General features: G+C 33.5%; 1 protein-coding gene across 2 annotated transcripts in view; it reads right to left on the bottom strand.

Annotated features, from left to right (window-relative positions):
- LOC143248619 (uncharacterized) overlaps positions 1-11,334 on the bottom strand; it is a 123,699-nt gene extending 112,365 nt beyond the window's left edge. Inside the window, exon 1 of one of the 2 annotated variants that reach the window (XM_076497120.1) lies at positions 10,856-11,334. In XM_076497120.1, the coding sequence (XP_076353235.1) occupies positions 10,856-10,949 (94 nt within the window). In that variant the 5' untranslated portion in view covers positions 10,950-11,334. The remainder of the gene's footprint in view (positions 1-10,855) is intronic. The other variant, XM_076497121.1, reaches the window with a different exon arrangement.
- Positions 11,335-20,197: the final 8,863 nt, after the last annotated feature.

The raw sequence follows: 20,197 nt of genomic DNA on the forward strand, positions 1-20,197 counted from the left end.
CTCGCCCTTTCAGCAGTGGGGGCGTTATAACGTGACGGTCAATCTCACTATTCGTTGGTAAAAGAGTAGCCCAAGAATTGGCGGTGGGTGGTGATGACTAGCTGCCTTCCCACTGCAAAATTAGGGACGGCTAGCGCAGATAGCCCTCGTGTAGCTTTGCGCGAAATTCAAAACAAGCCAAACCTTCGTAATACACCTACTGTTTAAAAAATGTGAAATATATTTGTGGACATCATATTCGAACCCTGGACAATTCGATTTTTAGACCAACGCGTTAACCATAAAAACGTCCTCAGTCCGTGACAGGAGAAAAGGACCAAGGCCGAAAATTTAAATTTTGTCAAGACCACGTGTTTTAAACTTTTTATAATAGAAGACTTTCAGTCGTTTAATCCAGGGCAAAAGTTTGTAATTACTTTTAATAAATCACTGTAATCCAGTTTAAACTTTAGCAAATTAATGTTTCCAGCTCATAATTAATGTAAGAAATAATTAATCTTCTCTGTAGATACATTATGCATTTTGTGTTATTTATTAGTTAACGAATGTATTATACAGACGCATTTGCTAATTTATAACATTTCGACTAAAGTATTTGTATAATAAAAGATTAGCGTCTCCTGATAAATAATGGAACACTCAGTTTTTTACGTCTTACATCTTGGAAAAGTTTATCTTAAAACCCATTAGTTTTCATAAATAAAAGCAGATTTTGTTTTAAATGTAAATTAAGGAAAAGGTAAAGAGTGAACGACAATGACATCGAGCGAGAAATCTTCATCCAATTCGAACAAGTTACGTAAAACACAAACCACAAATAAACTCGTCCAACTTGAATTATCATCTGTTACGACTGACGAAAGTGCTTTGAGAAGTCCCCTGACTGAGTAAAAGAGGCCTCTGTGTCTCGTATAACCTTTGATTTGTGTTTTAAAGCTATGAAATCGCATTAATTTCATTCCTGTTAAGTTAATCAGGAGAAAGAACGCAAGAAGAAATCACTAACTGACGTCACAGAAAACTACTTCCGGTATGAGTCAGCAGAGAATAACCCTGTTTCTCTCACTAGACTGTTTTGTTCTGTTTCTTCAGATGCTTGTTATTTAACTTTATAAGCGAATAGTTTATGTATTATTTTATATTAGGTTAAGTTTTCAATGTTTAGTTCAATTGAAAGCCTGCAACAGTGCATAAAAAAACCCAACGAGGTTACAAAATGGAATAGAACATATTTGATGTTTCTATTGAAATAAGTCCTACTTTTAAGAGTCTTTTCAAAATGAAATACAGACCAATAAGAAATTCCATTGTACACTCGTAATGAGCTGTAACATTGAGGTAAATGCCTTTTAGCCGACTAAAACATGTTTCTGCTACAATATACAACAAACATTATGTAACTCGATTGGTTTAAATACAATACACTGCCCATACGTCATAACGAAAGCTTAGACAACTTGGGGTTTCATTTCACTTAAAGCAGTTTTTAATTTACTATGGTGTAGTGATCATAGAAAGACACATTGTACTATGTTGAATAATAGTCTTTTATTAAAACCAAACTTTTGTCCTCCGTCCTTCTTAGACAAAAGATCAAATCTTTTATAAGTCTTTCATATTCGTGTTAAAACATTGCTTTTGTGTACTAACAAAATTTGCTTTATTATGTATTGGAGTTCACATCAAAAAACTCAAGACGTTTCTGCTAAATGATGCACACAAAATAAACGTTATCTGTAAGCTGAAAGACGTACAGCTCGTTTCGTGAAAATAGAGCTGTAAGGTTATTCTTTATATTTCAACAACTGTCTCGTTAATCTCGGCCTTAACTCTAAGCGAAGGGGTCTATTTTCCTTTACCACCCATCCATTTGTAGATTTGTTTTCCTTGTATTCAACAAAGCCAGCATCAGTCCCAGTTTTCCAGTTGGTAACATAAGAACTGAGATAAATCGGGTGATATTGAAAGGCAAGTTCTTAACGGAAAGAAAAAACCAGCAAAAACAAAGTAGGTTCCAGTTGGAATGCTTCACATTTATAGTATGTAGGACTATATGTTTTCATGTTTCTCCAGTTCAGTTTGCTGCTCATATTACATCGCATGGCAGTAAAATTAGAAACATGTTTGTATATGTAAGTTTACGATTTCGTGTATGTGTTTATGATTGTTGATATGTTTATATGTGTGTCTGTAATTATATATGTGTGTGTGTTTATAAGTGTTGATATGTGCTTGATTATAAATGTCTCTGTTTATGAATTTTGATACATGTGTATTTATGAGTGTTAATATATGTCTGTTTTTGAGTTTGATACATGTGTGTTGATACATGTTTGTTTATGATTTTTGATACATGCGTGTTTATGTGTTAATATATGTCTGTTTATTAGTTTTGATACATGTGTGTTTATTTAATTTACAATACCTGAGGTCTAGATTCTCAACACTAAATGGTGTTGCTGAGTACGTGAATATTTAAAAGCATTAATTCACGTTCTACACTGACAACATGATGGTTCGAATATTAATAATTCGTATTTTCCTCTCACAACGTTTATATGGTGTTTTACTGAATTAACTACTAGATACAAGTCATGTGAAATGGTTATGGTTAAAACAAAAGAGTGATGGTTAGTAATTCAATTAACGAACATCTATCTTTAGACTTGGATAGAGGTATAAGGTTATAGCTAGTCTAGTGTATATTTCATCACTTAGTTATCAATGTATAAGGTTATAGCTAGTCTAGTGTATATTTCATGACTTACTTATTAATGTGTAAGGTTATAGCTAGTCTAGTGTATATTTCATGACTTGGTTATTAATATGTAAGGTTATAGCTAGTCTAGTGTATATTTCATGACTTGGTTATTAATGTGTAAGGTTATAGCTAGTCTAGTGTATAGTTCATGACTTAGTTATTAATGTGTAAGGTTAGAGCTAGTCTAGTGTATATTTCATGACTTAGTTATTAATGTATAAGGTTATAGCTAGTCTAGTGTATATTTCATGACTTAGTTATTAATGTATAAGGTTATAGCTAGTCTAGTGTATATTTCATGACTTAGTTATCAATGTATAAGGTTATAGCTAGTCTAGTGAATATTTCATAACTTGGTTATTAATGTGTAAGGTTATAGCTAGTCTAGTGTATATTTCATGACTTAGTTATCAATGTATAAGGTTATAGCTAGTCTAGTGTATATTAGCATGTGTTTTGGTTATATTAGCATGTGTCTTGGTTATATTAGCATGTGTCTTGGTTATATTACCATGTGTTTTGGATATATTAGCATGTGTCTTGGTTATATTAGCATGTGTTTTGGTTATATTACCCTGTGTCTTGGTTATATTACCATGTGTCTTCGTTATATTACCATGTGTCTTGGTTATATTAGCATGTGTCTTGGTTATATTAGCATGTGTCTTGGTTATATTACCATGTGCCTTGGTTATATTAGCATGTGTTTTGGTTATATTAGCATGTGTCTTGGTTATATTACCATGTGTTTTGGTTATATTACCTTGTGTCTTAATTATATTACCATGTGTCTTGGTTATATTACAATGTGTTTTGGTTATATTAGCATGTGTCTTGGTTATATTAGCATGTGTTTTGGTTATATTAGCATGTGTCTTGGTTATATTAGCATGTGTTTTGGTTATATTACCATGTGTCTTGTTTATATTACCATGTGTCTTGGTTATATTACCATGTGTTTTGGTTATATTAGCAAGTGTCTTGGATATATTAGCATGTGTCTTGGTTATATTAGCATGTGGTTTGGTTATATTAGCATGTGGTTTGGTTATATTAGCATGTGTTTTGGTTATATTAGAACGTGTCTTGGTTATATTAGCATGTGTCTTGGTTATATTACAATGTGTCTTGGTTATATTAGCATGTGTTTTGGTTATATTAGCATGTGTCTTGGTTATATTACCATGTGTCTTGGTTATATTAGCATGTGTCTTGGTTATATTAGCATGCGTTTTGGTTATATTACCATGTGTCTTGGTAATATTAGCATGTGTCTTGGTTATATTACCATGTGTTTTGGTTATATTACCATGTGTCTTGGTTATATTAGCATGTGTTTTGGTTATATTACCATGTGTCTTGGTTATATTAGCATGTTTTTTGGTTATATTACCATGTTTCTTGGTTATATTAGCATGTGTTTTGGTTATATTACCATTTGTCTTGGTTATATTACCATGTGTCTTGGTTATATCACCATGTGTCTTGTTTATATTACCATGTGTCTTGGTTATATTACCATGTGTTTTGGTTATATTAGCATGTGTCTTGGTTATATTAGCATGTGGTTTGGTTATATTAGCATGTGGTTTGGTTATATTAGCATGTGTTTTGGTTATATTACCATGTCTTGGTTATATTACCATGTGTTTTGGTTATATTAGCATGTGTCTTGGTTATATTAGCATGTGGTTTGGTTATATTAGCATGTGGTTTGGTTATATTAGCATGTGTTTTGGTTATATTAGCATGTGTCTTGGTTATATTAGCATGTGTCTTGGTTATATTAGCATGTGTCTTGGTTATATTAGCATGCGTTTTGGTTATATTACCATGTGTCTTGGTAATATTAGCATGTGTTTTGGTTATATTACCATGTGTCGTGGTTATATTACCATGTGTTTTGGTTATATTAGCATGTGTCTTGGTTATATTACCATGTGTCTTGGTTATATTACCATGTGTTTTGGTTATATTAGCATGTGTCTTGGTTATATTAGCATGTGTCTTGGTTATATTACCATGTGTCTTGGTTATATTACCATGTGTTTTGGTTATATTAGCATGTGTCTTGGTTATATTAGCATGTGTTTTGGTTATATTACCATGTGTCTTGGTTATATTAGCATGTGTCTTGGTTATATTACCATGTGTTTTGGTTATATTAGCATGTGTCTTGGTTATATTACCATCTGTTTTGGTTATATTAGCATGTGTCTTGGTTATATTACCATGTGTCTTGGTTATATTACCATGTGTTTTGGTTATATTAGCATGTGTCTTGGTTATATTACCATCTGTTTTGGTTATATTAGCATGTGTCTTGGTTATATTAGCATGTGTCTTTGTTATATTACCATGATTCTTGGTTATATTAGCATGTGTTTTGGTTATATTACCATGTGTCTTGGTTATATTAGCATGTGTTTTGGTTATATTACCATGTGTCTTGGTTATATTAGCATGTGTCTTGGTTATATTACCATGTGTCTTGGTTATATTAGCATGTGTTTTGGTTATATTACCATGTGTCTTGGTTATATTACCATGTGTCTTGGTTATATTAGCATGTGTTTTGGTTATATTACCATGTGTCTTGGTTATATTAGCATGTGTTTTGGTTATATTACCATGTGTCTTGGTTATATTAGCATGTGGTTTGGTTATATTAGCATGTGTTTTGGTTATATTAGAACGTGTCTTGGTTATATTAGCATGTGTCTTGGTTATATTAGCATGTGTCTTGGTTATATTAGCATGTGTTTTGGTTATATTAGCATGTGTCTTGGTTATATTAGCATGTGTCTTGGTTATATTAGCATGTGTTTTGGTTATATTACCATGTGTCTTGGTTATATTAGCATGTGTCTTGGTTATATTAGCATGTGTTTTGGTTATATTAGCATGTGTCTTGGTTATATCAGCCTGTGTTTTGGTTATATTACCATGTGTCTTGGTTATATTAGCATGTGTCTTGGTTATATTAGCATGTGTCTTGGTTATATTAGCATGTGTTTTGGTTATATTACCATGTGTCTTGGTTATATTAGCATGTGTCTTGGTTATATTAGCATGTGTCTTGGTTATATTAGCATGTGTTTTGGTTATATTAGCATGTGTCTTGGTTATATTTCCCTGTGTTTTGGTTATATTACCCTGTACTTAGTTGAGGTATATTTTCTCAATGTTTTTAATGTTGTTGTTCCTTTTTAGTTTCAACAATAGTAAATCTCTTCCAAACTCCATATTTGTTTACTTAATCTTGTGTTCTCTATACGTCTTCAATATGTCCGACATTGTAACAATATCCTTGTTAAGGCACTGCAGTAGTGTATGTTTTCTGTTTAGGATGGTCCGGCACGTCCAGGTGGATTAAAGCACTGGACTCGTAATCCAAGGGTCGCTGGCTCAAATTCCCGTCACACCAAACATGCTCGCCTTTTTAGCCGTGGGAGCGTTATAAAGTTACGGTCAATCCCAATATTCATTAGTAAAAGAGTAGCCCAAGAGTTGGCGGTGGGTGGTGATAGCTACCTAGCTTCTTTCTAGTCTTACACTACTAAATTAGGTACGGCTAGCGCAGACAGCCCTCGTGTAGCTTTGCGCGAAATTCAAAACCAAAAACCAAACCTCTTATTTTAAAGAATAACAAACTGATATAGTCGGCTTCACTGGATGTCGAGAGTAACATATTGTGTTCTACAACACTGATCATTTGTAGAACCATTTCTCTTCACTAATACTAAAGTTTAAATAGGTTAATAAATTGAGACTACTCGTGTATTGTGTTTATACTTACATAAAATAACGTTTTCGTTTTATAATACTTATATTGTTTATTAATACCAAACGTCGCAGGTTAACTTTTAGTTTACTTTCATTTCTTTTCAAATAAACCGTATTATAAGAGCTATCTGAGAGTTAGTCAAGAAAGCTTTTTCGTTTGGACAGTGTAATACTAAATCGATGATATCAGATATGGAAAACGAAATGTGAATTCCTTTTTACTGTAATTTTTTGTAACTATATTAACATGTTCTACAATTGAGAGTAATACATGTCATATTGCAGGCTTAATAACAAACTCTCCAAAGTTTTGAATCGCAATGTTTTCATCAATTGCACCTCGTTGCCATAGAAACGCGATATGCACTTTCAGGCTAATGCGTCACGGTATAAGATTGACGGTCAAATAACACAGTTTGGGCATTTACGAGAAGCCCAAGAGAAGCCGGTGGATACTTTCGACTTGCTCTCTTCTGTCTTGTCTATCGGCCCAGCATTAGGGACAATTATGTGTAGACGGACCTTGTATTGGTTTTCGTGAAAGTGCTACAGAAAAAAGTCCAGTGATCGTATTTCCTGGTTTTAGTTTTAATAAATATTTTATTGTTTGTTAATGAAAGGAGATTTGGTTAGCGCAGTAGCTAAAAATCTGGGAGTTAAGTTGAGGGGGATTTACTTCGCCTTATGTTTTAACGTGCGTTTCGCTGTCCAATAGAAACATTTTGTTCATATTGTATAGTACAGGTATACACGTGAAATTTGTCATTACAACTTTCAGTATTATTGTAAAATATTTCTTATTAAAGCTGTAAAACAATCATGCTGAGAAATAACAAGAAATGTCATTTCGCTTTCTGTTGATAATTTTATATGTAAGGTTAATCGAAATATGTAGGAAGACATAACAAATCAAATATTTAGCTCGTAGGAATACACTGTGTGAATATATGATATTTAGTAAATATATTCGATATAAATAGGGATACAGTGAATCAATGTTCAGTTTGTAGGAATACACTGTGTGAAAATATGACATTTAGTAAATATATTCGATATAAATACGGAAACAGTGAATCAAAGTTCAGTTTATAGGAATACACTGTGTGAAAATATGACATTTAGTAAATATATTCGATATAAATACGGAAACATAGTGAATCAAAGTTCAGTTTATAGGAATACACTGTGTGAAAATATGACATTTAGTAAATATATTCGATATAAATACGGAAATAGTGAATCAATGTTCAGTTTGTAGGAATACAATGTGTGAAAATATGACATTTAGTAAATATATTCGATATAAATACGGAAATAGTGAATCAATGTTCAGTTTGTAGGAATACAATGTGTGAAAATATGACATTTAGAATTTATATATTCGATATAAATACGGAAACAGTGAATCAATGTTCAGTTTGTAGGAATACAATGTGTGAAAATATGACATTTAGAATTTATATATTCGATATAAATACGGAAACAGTGAATCAATGTTCAGTTTGTAGGAATACAATGTGTGGAAATATGACATTTAGTAAGTATATTTGATATAAATACGGAAACAGTGAATCAAAGTTCAGTTTATAGGAATACAATGTGTGAAAATATGACATTTAGTAAATATATTCGATATAAATACGGAAACAGTGAATCAATGTTCAGTTTGTAGGAATACAATGTGTGAAAATATGACATTTAGAATTTATATATTCGATATAAATACGGAAACAGTGAATCAATGTTCAGTTTGTAGGAATACACTGTGTGAAAATATGACATTTAGTAAATATATTTGATATAAATACGGAAACAGTGAATCAAAGTTTAGTTTGAAGGAACACAGTATTAGAAAAGTTGAGTACAACTAGTGATTAAATATATATAGACTACACTGTTATCTCATAATAACATAAAGATTAGAACTGGTTAGGTTAGGCTAAGCGATGAAACAGAAGTAATTAGATTGGTTACTGTTTCCAATGTTTGTCAAACATAAGTACAAAGGTACTGGTTGAAAATTGAAGATCGCAAGATATATAATGAATTAAACTTTGTCTTTGAAATATTCCAGAGACGTCCATTAGTTGTAAGTACAATATTTAAGTAAGACAATATTAGGAATTGAGGTGACCGACATTTGACTCAGATGTTTTGAAAGGAGGTGACCGACATTTGTCTCATATGTTTTGAAAGAAGGTGACCGACACTTGACTTACATGTTTTGAAAGTAACACATTTGGTTGAAACACTTTATCCCATCTATAACATTAACATTAGACTAGAGATTCCTAATAATATAAAATTAAGGTTTGAAATATAAAATATGAAAACAAAAAGGGAAGTACTGGAACACACTGATGATGGTTGAGATAAAATTATAAGAAGAAAAAGAAACAGTCATTTTCAATTCGAACACATTTTATGTCTAACTCCATGTTTTAAATACTTCGTAATAATACTTTACAGCTCGGAGAAAAACCAACAAAATAGATCGGTATGTGAAAATTTGTTGCAGTTTTAAAACGTGAGATAAAATTGAATATATTTGTATTTTTTAAATAAAAACACGTCTTAGATATCACAGATGTTCCTTGAATGTTAATGTTCTATTAATAGTTATAAATAAAACAGATTTATCTAAATTTGAACACACGAGCATGCGTATAAGAAACTTTCATAAATTTAATGAATATAATGATAAATAGCTTTCCACTATATATAAAAAAGAATCAACTCTCCATACAGGAATACCTCTCTCCTCAAGTGGAAATGATATGGTTAAACTATTCGTTTGTTTGTTAAACACAGCACAAATTTATTCTAAAACTATTCGCATTAGCCGCTTTCAATTTTGAAGTAATGACTAGAGAGAAAGCAGTTAGTTAATGTCATAGACCGCCAACTCTTTGGCTACTCATTGCCAACGAATAGTGAGATTAACCATCACGTTAGAACTCGTCCACGGCTGACAGGGTAACTAACACGTTTGGTGACGGGGTGTTTAAATGCTTTAGAATTGCCATAAACAGAAACAAACCTCGTATTATAGAATAAAACCGGTCACGAATAACGTTATTTTTAAAAGAAGTAAAAGCCTTTTACAGTATATATGTGTCCATCAGTGGCTTAGTCTGTTGGCTTGTAACACTAAAAACAGTTTTCGCAGGGTGCACAATTAGTCTGTTGGCTTGTAACACTAAAAACAATTTTCGCAGGGTGCACAATTAGTCTGTTGGCTTGTAACACTAAAAACAGTTTTCGCAGGGTGCACAATTAGTCTGTTGGCTTGTAACACTAAAAACTGGCTTTCAGTTTTCGCAGGGTGCACAACTCAAATAACTTTTTCTGTAGCTTTTCGTCATGAACAAACAAACTCTATACGTTATTAGAATGTTTTATCATAGTTCATTCTCTATGTATTTTATACGTCCTAAGAGTAACTTAAATAATATTATTTTAATTATACAAGTTAAGAAAGTTGCTTGAGCAAGCAGGACTTTTAATTTACAATATCATATTGCAGCCAATATATACTGTAATAGCTTGACACAAGAAAGCATGAAACATAAACATTGATTTATTACAGGGACTAGACTTGACAATGGAGTTGATGATTGCTGTTTATTGGTTTGTAATGTCAATGAAGAACTTAGTTGTTTTGTGTTGCACAAAAATTATACAATTTCTCTGGCCGTCTTTCACCTCAACAACCACATCAATACTGAACTACAGTTTCAGACTCATATTATGGGATACAATACTGAACTACAGTTTCAGACTCATATTATGGGATATTTTCAAGGTGCAACAGCGCCATTCTAGTACGTTATTTTTTAACGAATTGTAAAACTTTGAACAATAGAGTTTATTATAATTTAAACTATCAAGTTAAAACGTATGTTTGTTACTAGCTAAATTAAAGTTGTGTTCGTACTTACTTAGGGTTAAAATATTTTCATAAATTGTTTGAACGCTTAAATTAGAATAACGTTCCGGAACAGACAAGAACTTTTGTTGAACAGTTGAAACATTTTTTTGTGCGAAATATTTGTTCTACACAATGATTTCCTCTGATGGATGAAAAAAACAACAATATTTTATCCGGAAAACATTTTAAACAATTTTTAGGAAATGCTGTGCGAACCCGCGCTCGTGTGTATGAAGTATCTTGATTCGTTCATAGTACTTTTTACAAGCAAAGGTCGAGGTTACTGGACTGCAAACAGACTACTCGAAGGGTTTCAGTAATACAACCTTCAAAAACAAACGCTCCGAGATATACAGCACAAGAAACACTAAACTCACCTGTCAGTTGGAATAGAAATGGAATAACAAGCAAAGTCCTTAAGACAGTTCCAGTAAGTTCGGTCATGTCAACCAGTATATTTGACTTGATCATCCAGAGGGAAGACTTGTAAGACGCTAGTTCTGCTCTGTCTTAATCATCAAATAATTAAGCACAGTAAGAAATTGGTTAATAAACTTAGATAAGAATGTCTGGTTCTTTCTTTTTCTTCGAACTCGGGGAAACCTCCAAGTAAGAATTATTTGCTCTTTTTTACAACGACAGGGCGGGAAGTAGTGAGGCTTTCAGCGACAGAGAAGAATGGTTGCCATATTCTAACTTGTCCAGAAATTCTCTGGTCTTTAGTCTTACGCACGTGCTCGATCAGAGGATGAGCGTACTTCTTTACACAGACAAAACGCGATCGTCAGACATCTAGCTGCCCGATGCTGGCTATACGACTCCTCAGCATGAATATACTTTTATACCTCTCCAGAACAACACACTGATGCTTACGTCACACAGCACATTAAAGTCTCTGGTCGATACGTGCAAGTTAAGCAGATTCGTCGAGTAAATGTGCACAGTGCTGCTACGTGGCGCCCTTAGTGGCTTCACTGTTAAACACAGCGGTTGCGCGGGAGAAACACTTTCACAGGGGTAGTACTAGCAACCAACCTCATGAAACTGACAAACCTTTAATACGAAAGCTTGTGAGTTAACTAAATCGCTGTGAGATATTAAGTACGTTTTTCCAGCTCGTGCGTAGACATCTTGACATAAATGATATTGGTGTACCATGACTTAGAGAAATCAATCAAATTCCACTCATTGTTATTTGAAGAATAAGAAACACTCATTTGACAAAAGGCCAATATTTCTTGGAGACAGAATCTCTCTCGTATCTCTCATCATCTTAACTACGGCGTAAAGTGTTTTAAGACACATAAAAAATCTAAAACTATATTTGAAACCAATATAATTGTTAATATTACTGCCCGATAAACAGTTCGATTTATGCAAGCAGAGGTAATAATGTTTGCATACAGTGCATTCAAAATCAGCATTATATACAACTTCATGTAATAACATAACAAACCTGTATTCTAATACTTAGTTTAATAACACAACAAATATATACACGAACACAAAAACTTGTATATTAACACTTAATCTAACAATACAAAGGACGTATACAGTAAAACACTATATGGTAACACGACAGACATAGACAGTAACAATTAATGTGTTAACGCAACAGAGGCGTACAGTAACACTTAATATGATAACACAACAGACATACACAATAACAATTAATATGTTAACGCAACAGAGGCGTACAGTAACACTTAATATGATAACACAACGGACATAGACAGAAACGTTTAATATAATTATACTTACCGTTGTTTTCGATTCAAAACAGAAGTTTGGAGTTTTTAAACATTAATTTAGAAAGGTTGACCTTTCTACACACGAAAGGATGGCAAATTTTAATATATTAAAAGCTACACGAGGGCTATCTGCGCTAGCCGTCCCTAATTTTGCAGTGTAAGACTAGAAAGAAGGCAGCTAGTCATCACCACCTACCGCTAACTCTTGGGCTACTCTTTTACCAACGAATAGTGGGATTGACCGTCACATTATAACGCCCCCACGGCTGGGAGGGCGAACATGTTTGGTGTGACGGGGATTTGAACCCGCAACCCTCGGATTACGAGTCGAGTGCTTTAACCCACCTGGCCATGCCGAGCCACATCAAACAGAGTTGCGCTAACATTAGTTTCTTGTTTCACGTTGCATTATGTTCTAACAACTTGCATTTTTTCTTAAATTTTAGTTTAATAATTATTTACTTAAAACGCGACACGAATAACAAAGTTTTAATTATTTAGACTTATAAGTTCAAATATTAAACTTTCTACGTTCGAAGAAGGTAAAGATATTAAAGTAGGATGAAACACTTGACGATTTTTGTAGCTAATTAGACTATGATATAACCAAGTGTAAACCCTCGCGAGGCTTAATAATTAATATGCCGGTCGACGAACTGGATGATCAAAGATTCAAGTCCATAAATATTGTTGAACACGCTCTACACTTCCAAACATGGGAGATTTAAAACAAACAAAAAAACGAGTTAGCTTTGATTCAGTTAAGACTAGACACGTAGGTGGCAAGTGATCCTGCCTGGTTTTTATTTGTTTGGTTGGCTGGCTGGAATTAAGCACAAAGCCGCACAATGGGTTGTTTTTGTTTTGCTCACTAGGGGGTGGTTTCTCTTTGTCTGATAAGCATTTGTATATGTAAATGAGGAATGATTATTATATCTTAATATTTCGGTCTCCGACTGTTCAATTTAGCTATTATGTCATTCACGTGTTCACTTCTCGCTCCTAATGTTGTGTAAGACTTCAGTTATTGCATATCTCTCCACAAAGAGAGAAAAAAACACTGAGGGGTGGGATGCTCACGTGAGATCTGAGGTCGTAGTTTTTGTAATTTGTTGTTAGTTAGATCGATATGTAATTGATGAGTTTAATTCTGAAATTAATTTCTCATGCGTCATGTAAACTTCCTTTTCTTTTGAAGAATCAGCTGTTTACGTGTATATATATACATATTTGTTTAAGTATGTATGTATATGCGTATTTTAGTGAAAATTAATACATTTTAATAAAGTTAAGTAAACAAAATCACAAGAAAAGACTGCGTTAAAAACAGCAAACTCTCACTAATTATATTAGATTGTTATAACATGAAAAGAATACGAAGCAAAAACAAATAAAACACAATAAATATACAATAGATGTGCGATGATGCGGGCTTGAACACCCATATCTCGCTCTCCTAATTTCTATTTGTATATCTACTGCTAATCTTTTATTTCTTATGTGAGACTGGCGACTGGAGGTTAAGACTGACAGACGGTGTATCCCCACCGCAATGTGGGCCCTACGTTTTTAGTCACCTCCAAAACCTAGGATACATTTTATAATTCCACATTTTAGCTTCTACCCTAGGATTTTTTTAACCAAAATACAGCCTATTTTGTTTAATTTTAATCGGTTTTGTTTTGGCTTAAAAATACGATTTTAATGTATGTATGTATATATTTAGTTAGAGAAAAATATCGAACTTCACTGAGCAAATGGTGAACGAAGTATTCGCATTAAAATTGTAGAAATACATGAAATTATGTTAAATGCACTTTTATAGTACTGATATAATCATACTATCAGCTTATAAAACAAATATGCCATTTTGTATTCCTAGAACCTGACACAAGATTATCGGAGACGTACCAGTTTTCATTTTCGTGTAATGGGAAACTAATATTTCCGTTCTTGAAACAGTTACCTACAGAAGAGAGTTTTAACGTATTTTTTAAGTTCATATATTTGTCGCCAAACTCATAAACTTTTTTGGACAATAAACGAGCCGTACACACATGTGTGTGTTTTTCCTTTTGAAAACCCTCACATTTAAATACATAGATTTTGTGATAATAGACAATTATATTCTTTGTATACTATGGAAGCTATTTTACTACATACCTATGAGTTTTAAACATATTACTTAGCCCTAAAAGAGTGTTTAATGTTGTCAGAATAATGTGGCAGTTACTTTTAGGAATTCTGTCACACGTAATTGCACCACGTGGCTATAATTTGTAAACACATTAATTATCACTTAACACCGTCAGTGTTACTGAGAGTCTACTGGGAGTCACTTTCAGGATAAAACATAATTATCCTTGGAGAGACATACGTATCTTAACTGACCTCAGCTGTAATATGAATTTTTTTTTATATTAGAAAGAAATAGAAACCACTAAATCGTACGTTTCGTGACATGGCATTTCACCCTAGGAAACGCGTGAAAATGTTGTATTTACAAAACAGCACTATGCATGAATAAATACATTACTGTGTTGGTCGTTGTTGGTTTTAGAAGCAAATAAACCAATTTATTTGGATTTCGTACTTGGAACTGTCAGCATGAATGATATATTTTGTACATGTGAGTTGAAAACTCAAGTTAAAGATATCTAAGGTTCAAATTTAGCTGTCCCTAATTTTGAACCACTGACCAGAAGGGAGACGTCCTGGAACGCCCGAGTTTTGATTCGTCTTGCAAGATTGGTTGACATTTTTATAACAGTTGGCCTCTACAATATGACCACTAGGCTTTGGCTAGCCCATGTTTCTCGGTTTGAACATGGATCGATACGACACCAATTATGAATTATTTCAGGCAAAACAAAACAACACTGTGTGAAATAGTGATAATTTACTTATCCGATTTGTCGATAAGTGAAACTAACAGACAAAATACTGCATCACATGACAGGTTAAAGAGTAATTACATTTAATACTTTTGGATTGTAATTTATATTTCACCCCTCAAAGTATCTATAGAAATATATCTGAAAAACTGGTTTATGTTATCTTTGAAGAAATAATTATTAAACATTATTCTCTCAAAACTGTATTAACAATCTGTTTGAGTCCTGCAGTGTCTCTACTGTAACACTGATGGCTCATAACTAAAACTGTATTAACAATCTGTTTGAGTCCTGCAGTGTCTCTACTGTAACACTGATGGCTCATAACTAAAACTTATATCCATGGTTAACACAGTCCATTGAGTAGTTTTATTATAAAACATAGTCGAAGAAGTTACTACATTTCATACAATATATGTTTTGTTTATACAAATGGCATTGTTTGCGAACTATTTGTATTGTTAGACAAATGGCATTGTTCGCGAACTATTTGTATTGTTATACAAATGGCATTGTTCGCGAACTATTTGTATTGTTATACAAATGGCATTGTTCGCGAACTATTTGTATTGTATTGTTATACAAATGGCATTGTTCGCAAACTATTTGTATTGTTATACAAATGGCATTGTTCGCGAACTATTTGTATTGTTATACAACTGGCATTGTTCACGAACTATTTTTATTGTTATACAAATGGCATTGTTTGCGAACTATTTGTATTGTTATACAATTGGCATTGTTCCCGAACTATTTGTATTGTTATACAAATGGCATTGTTCGCGAACTATTTGTATTGTTATACAAATGGCATTGTTCGCGAACTATTTGTATTGTTATACAAATGGCATTGTTTGCGAACTATTTGTATTGTTATACAAATGGCATTGTTCATGAACTATTTGTATTGTTATACAAATGGCATTGTTCGCGAACTATTTGTATTGTTATACAAATGGCATTGTTCGCGAACTATTTGTATTGTTATACAAATGGCATTGTTCGCTAACTATTTGTATTGTTATACAAATGGCATTGTTCACGAACTATTTGTATTGTTATACAAATGGCATTGTTCGCGAACTATTTGTATTGTTATACAAATGGCATTGTTCGCGAACTATTTGTATTGTTATACAAATGGCATTGTTCGCGAACTATTTGTATTGTTATACAAATGGCATTGTTCGCGAACTATTTGTATTGTTATACAAATGGCATTGTTTGCGAACCATTTGTATTGTTATACAAATGGCATTGTTCGCGAACTATTTGTATTGTTATAGAAATGGCATTGTTCGCGAACTATTTGTATTGTTATACAAATGGCATTGTTCGCGAACTATTTGTATTGTTATACAAATGGCATTGTTCGCGAACTATTTGTATTGTTATACAAATGGCATTGTTCGCGAACTATTTGTATTGTTATACAAATGGCATTGTTCGCGAACTATTTGTATTGTTATACAAATGGCATTGTTCGCGAACTATTTGTATTGTTATACAAATGGCATTGTTTGCGAACTATTTGTATTGTTATACAAATGGCATTGTTCGCGAACTATTTGTATTGTTATACAAATGGCATTGTTCGCGAACTATTTGTATTGTTATAGAAATGGCATTGTTCGCGAACTATTTGTATTGTTATACAAATGGCATTGTTCGCGAACTATTTGTATTGTTATACAAATGGCATTGTTCGCGAACTATTTGTATTGTTATAGAAATGGCATTGTTCGCGAACTATTTGTATTGATATACAAATGGCATTGTTCGCGAACTATTTGTATTGTTATACAAATGGCATTGTTCGCGAACTATTTGTATTGTTATACAAATGGCATTGTTCACGAACTATTTGTATTGTTATACAAATGGCATTGTTCGCGAACTATTTGTATTGTTATACAAATGGTTCGCGAACTATTTGTATTGTTATACAAATGGCATTGTTCGCGAACTATTTGTATTGTTATACAAATGGCATTGTTCACGAACTATTTGTATTGTTATACAAATGGCATTGTTCGCGAACTATTTGTATTGTTATACAAATGGCATTGTTCGCGAACTATTTGTATTGTTATATAAAGTATGCATTCATTTGTAGATCACACTTCTAAACGATTTCACTGGAAAGCTATTCATAATGAAGTAAATAGAGCGTTGCTTATTTAATGAAAACAACAAGTAAACAGATCAACACGCTAGTCGACGTAACTCCCGTTCTAATCGTTGAAAGAAAATGCTGGTTCATTAGGCCTACATTGAGGTATTAAAAGGGTCCAGCCGTTTAGTGAAGATATTGCTTTCATAATGAAGCGTTGAAAGCAGAGCTGGAGGCATGATGGTGAGATATAGTATTGATGTTTAGTTCTCCCTGTGTTACCAACGCTTATGGTGAATCAATGAAGTCCCGTTCTGAGCGTAAGTTCACGTGTACGTTAGAGATATAATTATATTTGTCTCAATGAAACTTGTGGTTTGGATCGGTGAGCAAGGCAGTAATGCCGTTGAAAACCGGTTGTGCATGGAACTAAATCCGTAATTCAACCATAAACACCGTAAGCCACCCAAGCATACATACATATATATATGAACGTACACACATATGGCTACATATAATATTACGCATACAATGGTGTGTGAAAGCAGTTAATTTCTGGAAGAGAAGGGTACATATACTTCTGGTGATAAAGAACTATAATGCAATTTGATACGTCGAGCAACCGGTTCTTTTCAATTTCATCCGTTTGCTTTTGCAGCTGTATGATTTGTAAGTAATGTTTTGTAGCTATGTCCTGGGCAGATGTATGATTTTTAACAGTATCCGCTGTTACAACACGTATTTTAATTACATCCATGTAACCACATCTCTTTTTTTTAAAAAATCCTTGTAACGATATTATATGATGTTTTCCATACGCCTCCTGGTGATTCAATAATAAAACTGTTTGTTTCCGCGTTTCGAGATAAGCTACGCGAGAGCTATCTTCGCTAGCCGTCGCTAATTTAGCGGCGTAAGACTAGAGGAAAGGCAGCTAGTCATCACCACCCACCATCAACTCTTGGGATACTCGTTTACCAATGAATAGTGGGATTGGCTATCACATTATAACGCTCTCTTATGGATAGAGGGACGAATATGTTCAATGACGAGAATTGGAACTCGGATTGTAAGGCTGTTGCCTTAAGTATCAGGGTCTCTCAGCGATGAGTCTTAAGTCCGAATGCTTAGAACATTAAAAACCAATTTTCAACACACATAGTGGGCACAGTACGATTGATTGAACAACCAACAACCAAATAAAGCCTCCTCTGTAATTTTAGGAAAACTGGATTTATAGTCATGTTTAGAACTGTCTTGGTGTGTGTTAAAGTGGTCAACAAAAGTACAGTTATATATATCACAATTTTAGTTGGTTGCCTAATGACATTTGTATAACTTTCATCAAACGTTTTACTTACATTTAACGACATTCATCACCCTCGGCTATCAAGATCTAGCCTTTAATGTGACATTAGCATGAACCTGTTGTACTAAAGTTCAAAGGTCGGTACATTTTTTACATCAACTAGCCTACGTTTCAGTATCTATTTTTATATACGTGTATAAATATATATACACGTAGGTATATCGCGTTCGAAGATACATGCTTCATTCCAAGGTGCTGTGTTTTCCTATACTGTGTAAGTATTATGTATACATTAAACAAATTATTTAGACAAGTGGAAACTCTAGTTTTGTATTATATTTTACGTTTTTAGTTTTACAATGGTCGTGGTATATGTTGAAATAGCAGAACTTATATTAAACTACGTGTTGTTTCCTCAGAGGCTTTTAAAATCCTCATTGTTCATGTATATGAACCACTTAAAACTTCCCTCACTTCCCTTTTCAAGTTATGTATTTTTTTCTCGCTTTAGGCTTAGCGTATAGATCTGGAAGGCATTCATATCAAAACATTCATAATATTTTTTCCATGTTATTAACTGAAGTATTTAAGTGTAATAATAATAATATACACGTAGGTGTGTGGGTTTGTTTTTGAATTTTGCGCAAAGCTACACGAGGGCAATCCGCGCTAGTCGTCCCTAATTTAGCATCGTAAGACTAGAGGGAAGGCAGCTAGTCATCACCACCTACATCCAACTCTTGGGTTACTCTTTTATCAACGAATAGTGGGATTGACCATAACATTATAACGCCTCCAAGGCTGAAAGGCCGAGCCTGTTTGTTGCGACTGGGATTCGAACCCGCGACTCTCAGATTACGAGTCGAACTCGTTAACCACCGAGCTATGTCGGGCCGAGGTGTGCGTGTACATGCAAGGTAATTTCACTTATTAAGTATAAAAATAGAATTAGGATACATGTTTTCTTTACCGTGTAATAATCGAATTAGATTTCATAACATCATCGTATCGTAACGTGCTTGTAACATGTAGCAAACACTGAACCAAATTTACATGGAAAGCTTATTCAGTGTCATATAGTTCCAACATATTTCCTGCATCTCAATGAAAGCGTGTATATTGTTTCGAGGCCATAATGTTGCACAAGTGAATTGCACGGGGTGGGGGGGGGGGGAAGCAAGTGAAACAGTCATTGGTTTTCATCAGAGCTGAACTGTGCAATATTCTATTCCCCCTAGGCCTAGTAAAAGTTGTTGAATTCCATTTGTCGAAACGAGATTTTCGTTCATTTGAGCCCCCCAAAAATGATCATTGTTGCGGGTTTAAGGCACGTGGCACGTTACAAACAGAAGAAACAAGATGACCAAGAAGACAACTTATATAGCCTCGCAAGATTTTCGTTTCGTGTCTGTAAAAATTGGTGAATTTAATAATAACCAAGTTTCGTTTTAAGATAATTGGTTATGTCGTAAAACCTACTTAGTAAACCACGGCTGTTATAATTTATAAAGCGACCAGCAAATAAAACAAAAAATAATTTGAAACATATATTCTCTTCAATAATAGACTTCCCCTCGGTGGACTTAGCAGATACTCTGAGGTAACTTTGCTATAAAAAAAAAAAGCACACACACACAGACAAATAAAAAGAA

The sequence above is a fragment of the Tachypleus tridentatus genome, chromosome 4 (genome assembly GCF_004210375.1).
Source record: "Tachypleus tridentatus isolate NWPU-2018 chromosome 4, ASM421037v1, whole genome shotgun sequence".
Classification (NCBI taxonomy): Eukaryota; Metazoa; Arthropoda; class Merostomata; order Xiphosura; family Limulidae; genus Tachypleus; species Tachypleus tridentatus.